The 18,601-nt window shown below is 42.2% G+C and overlaps 1 protein-coding gene across 2 annotated transcripts in view; it reads right to left on the reverse strand.

Moving 5' to 3' along the window:
• The window catches only part of DSP (desmoplakin), a 47,921-nt gene that overhangs the window by 19,959 nt on the left and 9,361 nt on the right, over nt 1–18,601 (reverse strand). For both annotated transcript variants that reach the window (XM_078446665.2, XM_078446666.2), the window contains exons 2-11: nt 13,426–13,528; nt 10,956–11,104; nt 9,792–9,966; nt 6,370–6,498; nt 5,123–5,173; nt 3,793–3,954; nt 3,137–3,241; nt 1,960–2,055; nt 1,246–1,371; nt 763–915 (exon numbers count right to left, since the gene is read on the reverse strand). In XM_078446665.2, coding sequence (XP_078302791.1) covers nt 763–915; nt 1,246–1,371; nt 1,960–2,055; nt 3,137–3,241; nt 3,793–3,954; nt 5,123–5,173; nt 6,370–6,498; nt 9,792–9,966; nt 10,956–11,104; nt 13,426–13,528 — 1,249 coding nt within the window. The remainder of the gene's footprint in view (nt 1–762; nt 916–1,245; nt 1,372–1,959; nt 2,056–3,136; nt 3,242–3,792; nt 3,955–5,122; nt 5,174–6,369; nt 6,499–9,791; nt 9,967–10,955; nt 11,105–13,425; nt 13,529–18,601) is intronic.

The following is an 18,601-nucleotide window of genomic DNA, read 5'->3' on the forward strand; positions in this document are numbered from 1 at the left end:
TAAGATTTAAAGGGTGGGGCATGGGGTGGCTCAGTGGGTTAAGCATCTGACTTCGGCTCACGTCATGATCTCACAGTTCATGGGTTCCAGCCCTACCCTGTGCTGACAGGGCAGAGCCTGCTTGGGATTCTCTCTCTCCCTCTCTCTCTTTCTCTCTCTCCCTCCCCCTCTCTGTCCCTTCCCCCACTCTCATGCACTGTCTCTCAAAATAAATAAGCTTAAAAAAAAAAGATTTAAAGGGTAATCACAGATGAAGTTCTGCATATTAGAAGAAGAGAAGTATTAATACTTAAAATGAAAAGTTTAAAAATAACTGTTGCCCTGGGCACCTGGATGGCTCAGTTGGTTGGGCATCCGACTCTTGATTTCGGCTCAGGTCATGATCCCAGGGTCATGAGACAGAGCCTCACGTAGAGCTCTGTTGTAACCTCAGAGCCTGCCTGGGATTCTCCCACTCCCTCTTTCTCTCTGCCACCGCCCTCCACTTGCCTCTCTCTGTCTCTCTCAAAATAGATAAATAAACATTTAAAAAATAATCACCACTGTCCTAAAAAAATAATCACCACTGTCCTAATTATCAAGAGCTATGATAAGAGTCAGAGTAAAGCTGCTGCAGTTCAACAGTTTGTTGCTCTGTGTATGAAAGCAAGGCATTGACTTGGCTGCCCACTGATACGTGGATTAAACTCTACTCCCTCGGCAAAAATCTCTAAGCAAAGAAAGGGAAAACATGTGATTCATTCTGAAGAAGTGAGTGCACACCTGGTCTTGTTTGTAGTCACAGAGAGCCCTGAGAATAATGGGTTTGTTGCTTCTGTAGTCTGGGTTGCGTGGTTTCAGCTGCACAATCTTCTTGGACTTGTTTACCAAGTTCTGGACCTGACGCTTGTATTCCAGGATTTTCTCTCGTTCTTTCTGCAATTGGAAATAAGATTGTACTTTAGCATAGATGCTCAGTGCATTTCAGGTAAGACCTGCAAATGACATTAATATAGCTGCTACGACGTCACAAATTAGGTATTGCTACAGTTGCCTCAGCTACAAAAGGCTGCAGGTTTATCTATCTGCAGGGACGATAGGAACCTTTCATAACAAGCCACTTCAGCAGCTACAGAGCCATGAATGAAGTGGGCAGGAAAGAATATCATTGTGTGAAAAGACTTTGCCAATAGAATTTGAAGTATGCTTTCCAAAGGAATTTTCTTGGTAAGTAATCAGTATTCTGTCTTTGTTTTGCGACGATACCTCCAGCTCCTTGATCTGTTCCAGCAGGCGCTGCAGGGGCATGTTCTTGTCACAGGGGTACTTCTTCCTGATGGAGTCCTGAAGGCCCTTCAAGTAGGCTTCAGTTGACTGGGCTTCTTCAAAAAACTATTAAAGATGAGAGTGATCACATGTTAAGGAAAAGGAACTCAGTAGGCAACTACTATTTCCATTTCAAGGAGCACCTTCCCGGAGTCTATTTAATAGGTGGCTAAAGGAAAAGGTTACAGCAGAAGGTATATTAACCTACGTGACAGCCAGAGTCATCTGAGTGACTCATGATCAAGTTGCCAATCTGTGCTCCTTGACACGAAAAGCCAATAAATAGGATTTGTAAAATATTTTGAAGACTGTATTCAGTGCTTCTAGGAGTACATTCAAAAGATAAAGTATTCTGGGGCACCCAGGTGGCTCGGTCGGTTAAGAATCCGACTTCAGCTCAGGTCATGAGCTCGTAGTTCACAAGTTTGAGCCTGGGGTCGGGCTCTGTGCTGACAGCTCAGAGCCTGAAGCCTGCTTCAGATTCTGTGTCTCCCTCTCTCTCTGCCCCTCCCCCACTCATACTCGGTGTCTCTCTCTCTCTCTCTCTCTCTCTCTCTCTCTCAAAAATAAATAAAACATCAAAAAATATTAGAAAAAAAGAAGATAAGGTATTAAGACCTATACGACAATTAAATTACTACTAAGCATAAAAACCTGGAAGTAGGCAGCATTTTCTTTGAGATGAACATCAATGCACTTAGTGATCTGGAGAATCCAGCTCCACTGTGTCTGAAGGGTATCCATATATGCCTGAAACAAGAAACCATCAGCTGTCACATTGCCACTCAGTGACAAGGACATCCATTCTTTGATTGACATGTGAGCTTGAATGAAAGCTATGAAATATGTTTTATCTATACCAAATCAAGCAAACATTTTTCTAAAAATTGAAAACAGAAACTTCCCAACGGGGGGGGGGGGGGGGGTGGGGTGCCTGGGGGACTCAGATGGTTAACCGTCTGACTCTTGGTTTCGACTCAGGTCATGATCTCACAGTTTGTGAGGTCTGTGCTGATAGCGCAGAGCCTGCTTGGAATTCTCACTCTCTGTCCCTCCCCCACTTGTGCACATGCACAGTCTCGCTCTCTCAAAATAAATTAAAAAAAAAAAAAAAAAAAAAATTCCCAATAGGGAACTCTTGGTATGGTAGAAATTAAAAACAGTTTTAGCAAATAGATACCACCAGGAGATTAGCCAAAATATTCACTCAAATGGCATAGTTACTGACCAATCAGAATCAGAACAGACACTGGGTGGCACTGGGGCAGGGTCCTTCCACTGCACCCTGTTCCTATACAGCTTCTGGATGATGAGGAAGTCCAAGGAACCCATGCAGAGGGCTTGAGGGGTTTAAGGCAGTGACTCTTATCAACTGGTATGAAGAACAGTTTCTAACAACCAGTATGGCCATTACAGTGCTGCTACCAGCTAATGTTGGCCTTAAGCACAGCCCACAGATGGCAGCCTAGGGCAGAGGTCAGCGGCCCGAAGGCTACACTGGACCCACTGCCCTAGGTTGGAACATAAATAAAGTTTTGTTGGAACACAGTCATGTTCATTCATGTTGTTATGGTTGTTATGGTTACTGTCACACAACAATGTCGGCGTTAAGTAATCTCAACAGAAACCAAATGGCCTGCAAGCCTAAAATATTAATTATTTGGTCCTTTCCAGAAAAGCTTGTCAGCCCCGAGTCTAGGGTTTTGATCCCAAAATATGTAAAATAAACTTGTCATGGCTTTATGATACATACGAATCATTCAATCTGTATAGTATTACTTTATAAAAAGTTCCCCTTTACTCTCTAATGAAAATATCTCTTGAAGCCTACCTCAATTTTGTCTGAAGCTGGATGCTGATTGAGGACAAGTTGGTCACTTTCTTGTTTAAGCTTATTGAGCTCTTTTTCCTTAACTTCCAGTTGGCTCATGCGTATCTGTAAACGAAAGAAAAACAAATCCATCAGAGCAAAGTCACCATTAGCCGGCCATCACTTCTACTGGTTTTAGGGAAAATTAGAATACAAAACTGCATTCTGGAAATGAACAATGTCAAACAGTCGAAGTATGGTGTCCTCAAGAATCATAGCATATTAAAGACCAGAAAGGATGTTTGAGATCATCTAGTACATGGCAGATGTCACACTGGAGACATGTCTTGTCCCAATGCACACAGGCAAAGGGACAGCAACAACTAATGGTGAGATTTCCTAATCCTAGGTTTGAATCCACCACCCTACTGGGCTACACACACTTTGGGATATCCAAATGCATAATTCTGACTCTTATCTACTGTCTTCCAGGATGGTAAGCAATGCATTGCCCCTCTGGAGTCACTGAGAAGTTTCCAGAAAGGAACGGCTTGTCATGACCATTTCAACTGAGGCAGAAGTCCACATAGCTGATTAAATTATTGAGGCCTTTGTCCCCATGTCGGGGCCCTCTCAGGCAAGAGCCTCGCATCTACAACTCCGAGGGGCAAGCTTACAGAGAAGGCCTCCTGCTTCTGGGCGATGTTGGTGTTCCGGTCACTCCAGTCATAGAGCAGTTCCTCCTCCTCACAGTCATTGATCCACATGATCTCTCGGGACGTGGCCTGGATGATGTTCTGCAGCTGTCGCAGGTGATCCATCCTCTCAAAGGACGCTTTCTGCAAGGCAAGTTCAAAAGCAGCATTAGGATAACAGTATGCACCTTACTGGTGTTCTCTGCAGTTTCCATAGATAAATCTGTGTGGTCCCTTTTATTTAAAAAAAAATTTTTTTTTTAATAGACAAATACAGGGGCGCCTGGGTGGCTCAGTCAGTTAAGCGTCTGCCTTCAGCTCAGATCACGATCTCACAGTTCGTGAGTTCGAGCCCTGTGTCAGGCTCTGTGCTGACAGCTCGGAGCCTGGAGCCTGCTTCGGATTCTGTGTCTCCCTCTCTCTCTCTGCCCCTCCCCCACTCATGCTCTGTCTCTCTCACTCTCTTGAAAGTAAACATTAATTAAAAAATAAATAAATCACATGAATCGGTAAAATCTTCCCTGACCACCTAGGATGTAAAAAAAAAAAAAAAAACAAAAATCCATCCAAACTTATGATCAACAAGGGAGCAATTTTAGATTCAGTGGAATAGCCTAACGCAAAAGGGTCTTGATTCAGACACTGACGTTTGGTTTCGAGAATTAGTTTTAGACTACAAAGGGAAAAACAGATGCTTAGAAAGATAAGCCAAGTTTTTCCTGCCCTCTGCCGCACCCCAAAATTTCAAGGTGCCATCAGTCATGCCCTGGATCTAATAGGACAATTGTGTCCTACATTGTGTCCCACTAGCCACATTATTTTAAAAGGATCACTGCCAACAAGAAAATATTGAGGACGTGAAGCCAGGGTGTCACAAGTAGGTGAAAAAAATGGCAACCACTCTTCTTACCAGTCAAGTGAACTGATTTCACGTTTGTCATAAAATGGTGATGACCGTCTAATCACTCTCTATCTAGGGAAAACAAGTCTTATTTTTGTTTATACTTCATAATTGCTGCAATTGACCAATGGAAAAGCTTTATTTAACACCAAGTATTTAATCTGTGTTATATACGTGACCCTCAACTTGCAAATAAACAGAATATCGGTGAATACTGTCTTCAGAAAAAAAGTCTTCTAACTTCACTTCTGAAGGAACCCCAGCAGTGGAAATGCAGTTAGCATCTACAAGCCCCTAACTATTACTTCCAGGTACTTCCTGGGTTATTAGGTGCTGCCGCCCAGGCTGTTCTCCACTTTTATGGAACTGAACTGAACTGAATGCAGAGATGTCAGAAATAAGTCTGCTTACCAGCAGGTTTTCATACTCCTCCTCCAACTGGTAGATCGCAGATTTCTCCCGCTAGAAAAAGACAAACAGCGAGCAAGTAGTTAATTCCCCTCGTGGGTTTGTACAAAAAGAGCAGCCCTTCTAAACATCCTTTTTGTCAGATATTGACTTCAGATCCCTCAGTAGAAAGAAGTATTTGCTCTAGAAAATCTCAGAAAATCTCTCGGTAAAAATCCCTTTTACTCATAGGGACCTTTTCCCTCACTGGCTTTTTTCTTTTTCTTTTTTTTTTTTTTTGAGAGAGACACAGAGAGAGAGAAAGAGAGAATAAGCAGGGGAGAGACAGAGAGAGAGAGAGAGAGAGAGAGAGAGAGAGAGAGAGAGAGAGAGAGAGAATCCCAAGAAGGCTCCATGCTCCATGCAGAGCCTGATGCAGGGCTTGAACTCACAAACCATGAGATCACAAGCCAAAATCAAGAGTCAGACACTCAACCAACTGAGCCACCCAGGCGCCCCCTTACTGTGCTTTTGTTGCTATCACCACAAAAGGTTGATCACTTAAAGATTCACATGTTAATTCATGTGTTAAGTTTCACAAGACAACTTAGGACTCTCTAGACCTTAGAGAAAAAAGGGAGAAATTTGGTGAGATATTCAGGTAGACAAAAGTAAGGGAGGAAAAAAGGCAGAAGTGAGGATGAGTATCTCTGGTCTAAGTAAAAAAGTGAGGGATTTAAAAGCAGGATATCTGGTCAGGGGGATCCAAGTACTTAAAATCGAGTGATTATTTCATGCTGTATTTCTTGAGCCAGATGCAAGTCAGTCCTTTGACAAAGGAAAAGTGTTAGGAAGAGACACGATTTCCCCTATTAGAAATCCATTGAATTACCACATAGGAAAGGATTTTCCAAGCACACAAATTTTATAATTGTAGCTCTTTCTCTATTTAAGAGATGCTCTGCTTTCTAAAAACAAACAAACAAAAAACCCTACCACCCTCAAATACCCTATTCTACAAACTGTGCCCAAATGCATGTGTGTCCACCTTTCGCCTTCTGTTTACCTCTCCCTCGAGTGTTAACACAGTCTCTAGCAGGTCTATTTGAGCCCGCTTCCCCATTTATGAAATGGGATTATTAGAAATTTCCAGTCTGTTATGGAAGAAATCTTAGGCTAATGTTTCAGACAAAAACGCCCAGGATCGAGAAATTCCACAATCCCTCCATATACTTTTCTAAGATTCTAAAAATGAAAACATCTCAAAGTACCAGGTCAGCCTTAATTTTGTCCAGCTGCCAGCGATAGTCCCCAATGGCGTTGTGGATGCTCCTGTGGCTGTTGATGTGCTGCTCCACGGAGGCCAGGTCCACGCCCCAGGCCACCATATCCATCTCCGCCTGCCAAGGGAAAGAGTGTGCCCTTCATTTCCAATCCTTTCCATTAGATTCACCTTAGCCCCAGCAACAGGGGTCAGAGTATCAAGGGACAGCCATAGCTTCCATTCAGATAAACATGAAGATGTAAATATTCAATGTTCTTGAACCCACCCCCCACCCCCCCACCAAAAACTGTAAAGGCTTAGAATTCCTGAACAGCAAACAGGGCTTGCCCAATACTTCCCACAACTTGTTCAACCCCAGCTCAACACGGCTGAGGAGAGATGATGCAGGAAGGAGACTATGTCTAGATTATGTCCTCTAACGAAAAAAATATCTACCTGTGCACATGCAAGTGGCATGTATCTGTATAGTATGTGTATGATATATTAGAAAATACTGATAGAAGTTCCTATATTCAGTCATTTTATTTTTTTTAATATTTATTTGTTTTGAGGTGCAGGAAGGGGCAGAGAGAGAGGGAAAGACAGAATCCCAAGAAGGCACTGCGTTGTCATTGAAGTGAAGTGAAGTGAAGCCTGACACGGGACCTGATCTCACGAACGGTGATATCATGACTGGAGCTGAAATCGAGTCGGGCCCTCAACTGACTGAGCCACCCAGGTGCCCCTATATTCATTTTAAAATGTGCATCAGAAATAGCTCAGTAAGCTCAGTCATGTACTACTTCCCAAGCTAAACGGCTGACCTCAAAGTATTTTTCACTGTTCATTTCTTTAAATTATTGCGATTCGTGTTAATTGTTGACTCTTTAAACTTGGCATTTACCATTACCTTCCAGGATGCAAAACTCCCTATGGCCCACTTCAAAGAGAAGTTACTATAGCACATACTCAAAGCCTCATGTTAGCTCTTTAAGAATTAAACCTGACTTTCCAATTTGAGTCCCCACTACTTCAAATTTAAGAATGCCACATAATAAGAAACAAGCGTACTATTCCACAAGTTTCATACTGAGGCAGGTCTATTATCTCATGTTTCTTTTGCACGAGCTCATGTAAATTTTCAAATCACCTGTGTCATCTCTTACACACGCCAAGGCCAAACATCCCAGTCTGGTATTGCAGCAAGAACATAACACACATTGTTCTAAGCCACATCCATGTTCTAATACACTTGGCAAGCCTTCAGAAAGGGGAGCCATTTCAGTCAGATTGCTGAAAGTTACCAGGGACTTTGACCTTTCTCTCCCTTGCTCTTTTCGGCTTTCGAGCAGAAACAGGTGAGTGCACTAGGAAGTTAATAGGATGACCAGGCTCCCGTGCACGCCCCTCATTACCAGCCAGGTGTATAGTATCTGAGCAGCCCATCAGCAGAAACACAAATCAGGGAAACAACAAAAACCTGGCACAGGAGATGTGTGACTGCTTACTGATCATGTGGCTGGGGACACTGCTGCTCCCTTATCAGCTAGCTGGGCCTCTGGCCCAGTCTCCTGGGAGTGAGAAAGAATGCAGGCTGTGCTTGGGGGAAGAGGGATAAGAGGAAAAGGGCCCCGAGACAATCCCAGAGCAAACCCTCAGTAAGTGATAAAACTACTTCTAGTTCCTTTCAAACCATGGGGGCCAGCTGATCTGAACTGCATTGCTCATCAATGGCACCTATTAAAACAATACTCCCCCACCACGACAGAAAAGTGAGCCCACGGGACGATGTCATTTTCCAAACTTTTAAAAATGTTGAGCCTTTGCTACAAAGGATTCTTGCCAAGCTACACCCAACATGAATACAGAAAATGACTGGTGATGAGCTGTCATTTTATATAACTGTCATACTGACTGAGGAGGAATTAGGCGATGGGATGTTTTCACACCAAACAAGTAACTTGGTTCAAAGGTTGTCTCACCTAACATCACTTATGATGTAGCTTAAGCCCCACCGGCTCTGCCAAGCAAGCCTTCCTTTGAGGGCTCCATTCCACAGGGACTGGAGCACCACCCCTCCCCCAGCCCTATCTGAGCAGGATTTTATTACAGCTCAAACACAGCAATTAATCCCACACTGTTCTGGACAGAAATCTGGCATTTGGGCGTACATGTCTTGTTTTCTTCAATAACATTCATTTCCAGGACCATGAAACATAATTTTGAACACACCCTTTCTGGTATGGTGCCAATAGATATAAAAAAGCTCAAGGAATGTGTGTTCAAAGATGAGAAGAGAATCTGAAAACATGCAAATAGGACTCTTATTTATGTTTCTGGGATTATAACTGACTTTTCTCCTCTATAAGCCCCACCTTCTATAATAGTATTATATAGTCTTTATAACAAGTAGGAGAAAAGCTTAATTGAATAAATGAATGTACAGACCCGTAAACCCTCACCACTTAGGTAAAAACATATACAAAAAATGTTAAGTGGTTGAGAAACTTTGAACCCACTGCTCAGTTGGTCCAACAACAAACAACAAAACCAGTATTTCTTACAACCACAACCACATGGCATAACAAACGATGTCTGCACAACTTATCATTCTATCGTATCCACCTTCTCGAGAGAAGGGTGGGTTATTAGCATCAGGTTTTTCATTATAAAATCCCCATCTACATGATTATGATATATTTCTAATGCCACCTGTTCATTAAAGGGCCTAATGACCACATAAAACAACAAAACAATAATTAGCATTGGAAAACACTTTGTAGAAACTGCAGTTGTAGGGAAAGGCTCAGCATATACTTTGGTTGCCATTATTTTACTCCCCTCCCACACCCATGACGTAATGATTGCACAAGGCAACTGATACTTCAAAAGTATAAGGTAAGCAACCGATGAACCCAAACCAGAATATCCAGTTTTACTGTTTCCAGCTCCTCCAATTTAACATTTTAAATAAACCTCTACAAGATTTTTTTTAAGTACCTATCAGTAACACAGATGAGGTCACTTACCACCTTACCACTGCTCAAGTAGAAAGAACAATGACCCATGAACTCCAACACATTTTCAGGTTGGAATGGTAAGAGCTAGATATTCAAAATCTACTTATTAAATTATACCTGTTAAATGTTACCTGTATGATAAAGTAGGACCATAAAACAATGAGGCTGATTTCCTAAGCCACAGAAGAGAAGAAAAAAAAAAAAAGCTGAAGTTTTATTTATTTCAAAAAAGAAGCATTCAATTTAAATTGTATATCAGGAAAATATGGAAAACAGCAAGTTTCTACTGCCAACTGAGGTCCCAGACCACTCTGTGGCCAGACCACTGGGGCCGACCCTGCTATGTTCTATACACCTGACACCCAGGTGTGGAACACTCCAGAACCAACCGCGTCTGGAAGTTGCTTACCCTCTGCTGCCTCATCCACCCCAGACATTCGCTGGTGAGGCGTTTGGTGAATTCATCCCACCCGGAGCCACTCTGACAGGTGTACCCTCCACCACCTTTGGAGCTGGCCCTTCGGACTCGAGGGACGCTAATGGCTTTATAAAGGGCTCGCATTTGCTCCTGGAGCTGAAGCAGTCTGAAAGGAAAGGATAACAATTACACTGTGGCAGGAAAACAGCCTATGAAGACATGTTCTGGACAAATGTCCCCCCTTCTGAGTCTCCTTTGTGTTAGCACGGAGGTCACAAATGTCTTATTTAAAGAATTCTTTTCTTTTTTTTAAGTTTATTTATTTTGAGAGCAAAAGAGACAGGGTGAGTAGGGGAGGGGCAGAGAGAGAGGGAGAGAGAGAATCCCAAGCAGGCTCTGCACTCCCAGCGCAGAACCCGATGGAGGGCTCGAACCCATGAAGGTGCAAGATCGTGACCTGAGCCGAAACCAAGAGCCAGTTTAACCAACTGAGCCACCCAGGTGCCCCTGAAGATTTATTTTCTTTACCACATGACTTGAATCTCAATCACATACAAGAACCTCAATATTATGATGCTCAGAGTCTGAAACGTCACAGAAAGTGTCGCTGGCTTTGCCTAACCCGGTAGTACCCCCTGCTTCCCCCCAAGTTTCACCCTGGGAATTTGCCTCGTGCCATGGGCCCCAAGTACCACGACAGCAAAATCAAGACCACCCATCTCTGCTCTAAACTGCTTTTTCAACTCTACACGCCTCAGTTCTGTATGCATCAAACAGGGCTTGCCTTGGTATTAGACTCTTGAAAGTCAAATGCTGTGCCCAAGGTTTTCATTGCCCCCTAAAAAATGGAGGTACACGTAACATCTCATAACAAACTCAACCCCTCAATCAATACAAGCCCACTCCTTCGGGCACCTCTGTTTAATTCTTTTCATGGCAGCTTTGTGATTCCACATAAGAGGAAGGTAGAATAGAATCACTATATAGCTACTGTATATAGTAGCTGCACAAACACCAAGCATGCCCAGCCTTCCTCCGGAATGGCTGTGGTTCCTTCAAGGGAAGACCTGGGCCACATGACTGAGTGCCAGTGGGTGCATGACATTCTTCTTCATGAGGCCTGCCGGTAAGTGTGCTCTGTGATAAAGGCAATACCTTTTCTGATAGGCATCACAGGGCTGGCCCATCTGTCGCATCTCTCTGATCAAGCTATCGGTAATTTCCATCTGATCGTTGGCCTGGGCAAAACATTCATCCAATTCTCTGCTCCGAGCCAGCTGTATCCCATCTCCATATTTCAGTTCCTAAAGGAAAGAATCCACATGAAGGCAACACACGATGCTGGAGAGGAAGACTTTCACTTGTGTTCACGGAAGCAAAAGCTTCTGCTGTAAACTTGACAAATAGTAGAAGATGCCATTTTGCATGTGACTAACTGAAAATTACCTTATTAATTTGGTGGGACAGGTAGGTAAATATGGGCAGATTCATGAAGCAAAATTTGTGGACTATATTTTAAATTTTTACTAGGCCTTTAAAGGCAAAGTTACGGAACACTGAGTTTTCCCTTGCTTCAATATGTTAAATGCTATCTTTCATATTTACAAAGAACATCCATCCAATGGGAATTTCACTGGGGTCAGAACACTCTACTGGATAAAGTGTTTTACACACACACTGAGCTTTTCCTGCATCTTCTAGGAACACAGCTTTTCAGTTCTTAAAAGGAAGCTATCTAATTCATGGTATGGGGCTAATCAATTTCCCGCTTCTGATGATGCATCACAGTCGTGTGAGATGTCACCTCTGGGGGAAGCTGGGTGATGGGGTACACCAGGGTGGTCTGTACCATTTTTACAACTTCTTATGAGTCTATAATTATTTCAAAATTAAAAATTGTTTTAAAAAAAGAAAGCTTCCTCTTTTCACATGCAAGAGGCCGCTGCTTCAGGGCCATAGATGAGCTTTCCCTCGAATTTTACAATTGCTGTTTTCATTTGACTTCAGCCAAATGAAGCAAGTATGCTATCTATTCCTGACATTATTACACTTCAATGCATGTAAGTCAAAATACACTGAGAATATGATGCCAGGTACATTTTTACAACCACATGTAAAACGTTTCCACAGCCACTACAAATCGTGTCCAGGACTGTGGTGTGTATGTATTCAATAGTAAATCACTGGAGCCTCCCGTTTTTGTTTTTAATTTTTTTAATGTTTATTTTTGAGAGAGAGAGAGACAGAGTGCAATCAGGGGACGGGCACAGACAGAGGGAGACACAGAATCTGAAGCATGGAGCCTCCTATTTTGCTTTATGTTAAGGAATCACAGCTCTGTGATGAAGAATGTGTTTTAAATGAGAGACTTGGCAGGGGGGGCAGGGTAGCGCATGGGAGGCTCAGTCGGTTAAGCGTCCAACTTTGGCTCAGGTCATGATCTCGAGGTTCGTGGGTTTGAGCCCCGCATGGGTTGTGTGCTGACAGCTCAGAGCCTGGAGCCTGTTTCAGATTCTGTGTCTCCCTCTCCTTGCCCCTCCCCCACTCACGCTCTGTCTCAAAAATAAACATTAAAAAAATAAGTCAATAAAAAATAAAAAAATAAACCAGGGACTTGGAACAACCAGAACTAGAGTCAAGCTAGTTTGCTGATCCCCAAATATCCTTTTATACTGATTAAAGTGAAGTCATTTTTTAACTGGGTAAAATAAACTAGAACCCACACAGATCTCTAAAATTGAGAAATTAGAACATTAAGATATTCTCCAGACAGAACACATAAATTTACTTGGTTAAAATCCCTCTTTGTATTTCACAGGGGGAACTTTGTGATGGGCCAGATTCCAGGTGTAACCCCTACATTAATGTCAGCATAGGGAAGGTTGAAACTCAATTCCTTCCCTGGAGAGATACGATAAATCAGGGGAAACAGAGAAAAGGTGTCTACAGCCCCACCATTCTGGTTTTTAGCAAAACCAGAGCAAATCTGAATGCTAGTTACAGTGCTTTAAAATTAAAACTTTACAAAGACAATCCATGATTGCTAAGCCTGTTTCAATGAGAACTTAAGCTAATACTCAGAAATAACATGAGGCTTTCATAAATGTTACCATTTTTCCTCAATTTTCCATTGCTCATTTTCTTCCTTCCTTCCTTCCTTCCTTCCTTCCTTCCTTCCTTTCTTCCTCCCTTCCTTCCTTCCTTTCTTTTTCTTTTCTCAAATAGAATTGTTCTCACAATACAGTAATATTTCCTGACCAAAAAAAAAAACTTATTACATTGATGGCGTACGTCACAATCCAGTGACATAAACATGTCAGGTTGCATTTCTAGGAAGAGAAAGCATGACAAAAATCATCAAAATAATAAATAAATGACAGGTTGTTGCAATTCCAAAAGGGTGGCAATCCGTAAACATTTGTTGGAAACTGATGGCCATTGTTAAACCAACAAATAGATGAAGAAGATACACCTCCCTCTCTAGTCTGTTTTGAAAAAGATAATCTCTAAACTCTAAGTATGCAGGACATCAGTGAATAAGGATGCACAGATCAGGACAAGAAGTCTAAGCTAACGGGGACAAAGGTAGAGGTGGATGGCATTCTCGAAGAACAAGAAAGCTCACCGGCTGTACAATCAGCTCGGCCCGCATCAAACAATCCGAGCAGTTCTGCAGAAGCTCTTGGATGGTGTTCTGGTTCTGGTGCCTGGACATCGTCCCGGTTTGACTGACAAAGCAAACACAAAGAAAGCAGATGTGAAATTTATTTTTTTCCCCATTTCGAAATAATCTCAAACTTTCAGAAAAGCTGCAAAAATGAAACAAAAACACGCCTGTAGACCTTTTGTGCAGATTCCCTCATTGTTAACGTTTTGCATGTTTGTTTTATCGCTCTTCCCCTCTCTGCAGGTGTATTTATTGCCGTATATACACATTTGTCTGGGGACGCCTGGGTGGCTCAGTCGCTTGAGCATCTGACTTCGGCTCAGGTCATGATCTCTCAGTTTATGAGTTTGAGCCCCACATCGGGCTCTGTGCAGACAGCTCGGAGCCTGGAGCCTGCTTCGGATTCTGTGTCTCCCTCTGTCTGCCCCTCTCCCTCTCGCTCTCACTCTCTCTCTCACAAATAAACATTAATAAAAATTAAAAACAAACATTAAGAAAAAAACTTATATACATTTGTCTGAAGCATTTAAAAATATTCATAAACTCTTTACCCCAAAATATTTCAGCATGTTTCCTAAGAATAAACATTCAATTATATAACCACAGTACAGTTACCAAAATCAAGACATTCAAAATTGAACATTATTTTGTAATCTATAGAACTTTTTCCAATTTTACTAATTAGCCCAATAATGTCCTTCACAGCAAGCTTCCTCCCCACCCCCAGGTCTAAGATCCAACCCAGAAATATCCCCTTGAGTTATAAAAACACATTTCCAGCAGCTTATCCATCACCTTTCCTGCTTCATCCCATAATAACTGATAATGCGGATTATCCATGCAAGGCCCTCCAAGGGAAGACCTCAAGGGATCAGACCCAGAACAGGAAAGTTTCACAGTCAAGTCTGGCTGAGGAAAACAGTAGGAGGTGTGAGAAGAGTTTATTCTACAAAAAATATTGACAAAGAAATATGTGTCAGGAAAGCAACGGGAAATTTAAACATCTTGAATGCAAAAACAAGCTGCTTTTCCTTTCAAGATGACCCTACGGAATATTTTTCTCTACAATGATAATCACCCAAATGCACATCTCACATGAAACATTTCCCTGGCAGATGCATGGCAGAAACCTTAAACAAACAAACAAAAAAGGCGGGGGGCACCACCCAGGTGAAGCGTCTGACTTCAGCTCAGGTCACTATCTTGCAGTTCATGAGTTCGAACCCCATGTCGGGCTCTGTACTGACAGCTCAGAGCCTGGAGCCTGCTTCAGATTCTGTGTCCCTCTCTCTCTGTTCCTCCCCCACTTGTGCTCTGTCTCTCTCTCTCTCTCTCTCTCTCAAAAATAAATATTAAAAAATTTTTTTAAAAGGTGGTGTTGTAGATATTCCATATTTTTTAAAGTTTATTTATTTATTTTGAGAGAGAGAGAGAGCACAAGCAGGGAGAGAGAGAATCCCAAGCACGCTCCACGCTCAGGGCGGAGCCCCACATGGGGCTCGACCCATGAACCATGAGGTCATGACCTGAGTAGAAACCAAGAGTTGTACACTTAACTGACTGAGCCACCCAGGCACCCCTGTAGATGTTCTATATTTTAAAGAAAGAGATTACGAGACTATAATGTGCTTCAGATATACATAAAAAGAGCAACATAGAATAAAAGTATTATTTTTTAATTTGCCAAGATACATTCATTATGCTACAGCATAGCCTCCTAAGCCTTAGTGGAAAGAGATTTAAAGCATATTAAATTATTGCTGAATGTTTGGGAAAAGGCCTCCTGAGTTCCTCACAGGGCTTCAGAGCCACCAGGGCTTCAGCCAGGACTGGTCTACACCTGCAGATAAAACTGATGCCTGTTGGACGCACTGGACTTTCTCTTATGTGTATATGTGCCTGCATGTGGGGGTTGGGTGTGTCTGTGTGTGCTGTAAAGAAAGAATGTCACTTTGAAAAAAAGGAGGGATTTGTAAAACACAGGCTACCCCATGGGTAGATGGGATGAGATCGCAAGAAACTTCTCCCACAGCACCTGATTCTGCGTCTTTTCACGTTGGGGAAGCAACTGACTTTCTCTGCCACCTATTTCGGTCCCTCTCTCCAAGGAAGGCTTCTCAACAAGCCAGCACTAGCTGATGTACGTGGGTGAGGAAGCTCTCCCTGGGAACCACTCCCGGATGATGACACGGCTTCTCCAGGCAGGCCCAGGCACAATGCTGCCTGAACTGCCCACCTACCAAAACCCACACACCCCGCCCCTCACCCCCCATGAGCACAGCCTTCTCTTTCTTCCACTCAGAATTATACAGGAAACCTGGCACACTTCTCATATCGCTGAGATGTAAACAGGACTGCATCAGTTGTCAAAACTTGTGCAAAATTCCAATGGACTTAAGAATCACATGAAAGAAATTCAAGAGACAAAGGAAAAAATTAGGAAATACAGAAACCTCATTTAGAACCCGAGGATGGATAAGGAATTTAGGAAGGTCCTGTGTAATTATATTTATTTTCTTTATTGAAAGGTGATGAGAGTGCCTTTGTTCTGAAACGTTTCGTGACTGCTTCCAGCAATCTGGTCCAGAGAGTGATTCCCACAAAGCAAGCCAGTCCCCGGTATATAAACGAAAGGGCTATCTATTAGTGCAATGCAAAGTCAGGGTTCCTCAAATGATTTAATAGCATGGGCTATTGTAAAAAGTATCACAAACTGAGCTGCAAGACAGAGGCTGATAGGAGAAACTGAGTGAAGCGCATATGAAAACTCTCTAGTGGATCTGCAACTTTTCTATAAATCTAAAATTATCCGAAAATAAAAATGTATAAAAAAAAAAAAAAAAAGAGGCAGGGAGGCCAAACTCAGCTGTGGATGAATGGACCAAAGTGTACATACGAGTCTTTTTAAGAGTGAGGTGATGACACTAAATTCACTTGATGACAAAACAGAAAACTCACCAGCTGCTTTTAAACCAACTATTAGAGTAGTTCCATGACATAGGAATGAACTGTATGCAGCAAAAAGGGAGGTGAGGGAATTCGATGTTGGCTTAAAAATACACGGACTTTTGGGGCGCCTGGGTGGCTCAGTCGGTTGAGCTATCAACTTCAGCTCGCGTCTGAGTTCGAGCCCCGCATCAGGCTCTGTGCTGACAGCTCGGAGCCTGGAGCCTGCTTCGGATTCCGTGGCTCCCTCTCTCTCTCTGCCCCTCCCCCACTCACATTCTGTCTCTGTCTCTTTCAAAAATAAATAAACATTAAAAAAAATTTTTTTTAAATACATGGACTTTCTGCATGTTTTTTGTTCCCTCCTACTTTTAGAAGACATTTCCCCTACAAAGATCTGAACTTAATCAAAAAAACAGGTAACTCCGTATGTTGCTAATAATTCTGAAAAAAATCTTCATGCTTCACTAAAGGACTTGCCTATGTTCACCATGCATGCCTTAGACATCCACTAAAACCCCCATGTGTTGCTTGGCAATTAGGCGAATAGATTAACCACTGTACAGGAAAGAGAAATGTACAAAAATTGAATCTTTTTAAGGGTCAAAAAGAAAAAAAAGGGAAAGCTAAGTGTTAGAAAAACATAATGAAGAATTTTCCATCTTGCTATATGTCCATAGGAAAATATGACCTAATTAACCAAATTTCAACTTACGACTTTTCAAGACTTCATCTGGTTCCTTTTTTTTAAGTTTATTTACTGAGAGAGAGAGAGAGCGAGAGCGAGAGCACGCACGCACACACGCATGTACGCATGTCACAGGGAGGGGCAGAGACAGAGGGAGAGAGAGAATCTCAAGCAGGCTCCACCCTCATCGTGCAGCTGGACTCGGGGCTTGATCTCATGAACTATGAGATCGTGACCTGAGCGGAAATAGAGTCAGACGCTCAACTGCTCAACCGACTGAGCCACCCACGCGCCCCAAGACTTCCTCTGATTCTCAAAGCGAAATCTACCCATCTTGTCTCTCATCTGCAAAAATCCCACTTCAGCAGTGTGACCAGGAACACCCTTTGGGCACAGAGCTAGGTGAGAGAGGGAGCCAGGTGTAGGCTTTTCTAATAGGTGAGTCCAGCAAAATCAGGGGCAGGGAGGCTCAGGCTGACTGAGGTTTAGTGACCGGGGAAAAGAGAATCCACTTTCACGTTCCATTTGCTTGTCTGCGGCCCTAGGAAGACTCCACGTAGAAATGGCTGTACTTCAATCAGGGAGAAAGTGCAGGCGAATGGACTGTGACTCATCAAGTCAGTCCGCCACCAGACGCTCAACACTGTACAGGATCCGTCAGCATGACAGCCAGGAGAAAATCAGAAAAGAGTGAATATTGCTCCCTGAGAGCTTGCTCAGGGAGCAGGTGCCTTTTTGTTACAGCTGTGTGCCACTCAAAACTTTTTAAGTCAAGTCATATTTTTAATTTACCACATCACAATTTCAGAACTTTTTTTTTTTACATCAGAAATTTCTGGACCTCAGTTTTCTCATCTGTTAGGCTAGATAGGATATCTAAGATTTCTTTAGCTCACTCCTCTGTAACTGTTTTATGAAACCACCAAACTCACTCCTACTGATCATAATACAAAAGTCTCTTCTAATGGTAGGGAATGAAGTTTCCTCTTCAGTTCACAGGGTGACTGGAAAAATGCAAAATTCTACCACAGATGAAGAAATAATTTTTAAGTAAAAGTACTTATTTAGCAAGCATATAGAGATTTTAAAAATCCCTGGCCTCAAAAAAAATTGTCAATACTGCTATGTATAGATGTTGGGGTGCAGCGATTTTAAACCATGTTGGGAATTGAACTAACAAAGCTCAAAGTTCAATTTTTAAATTCATGGGAGATGAAAGATGTCATGTAAAAAAAAAAAAATGTTTTAAAAAAGCCCACAAGAAGACAAAACTTACTTGGGTCAAATCAATCAAAAATACTGACTTCTAAACTAAAATTAATTACTGTCCTTGAAAAAATAACATTTGTCCTTCGAAGTTTTTAACTTCTCAGAAATTCTGTTTTACCTTCAAACATACAAAGGCAAGTGGTTCATACTATAAAGAACCTGCCTGAACAAACATCAAAAAAAAAATTTATTCTAAAACTTGTTTAAACAAGTAATGGTTCTAACTGTTTA

The sequence above is a fragment of the Panthera onca genome, chromosome B2 (genome assembly GCF_046562875.1).
Source record: "Panthera onca isolate mPanOnc1 chromosome B2, mPanOnc1 haplotype 2, whole genome shotgun sequence".
In the NCBI taxonomy this organism is placed as follows: domain Eukaryota; kingdom Metazoa; phylum Chordata; class Mammalia; order Carnivora; family Felidae; genus Panthera; species Panthera onca.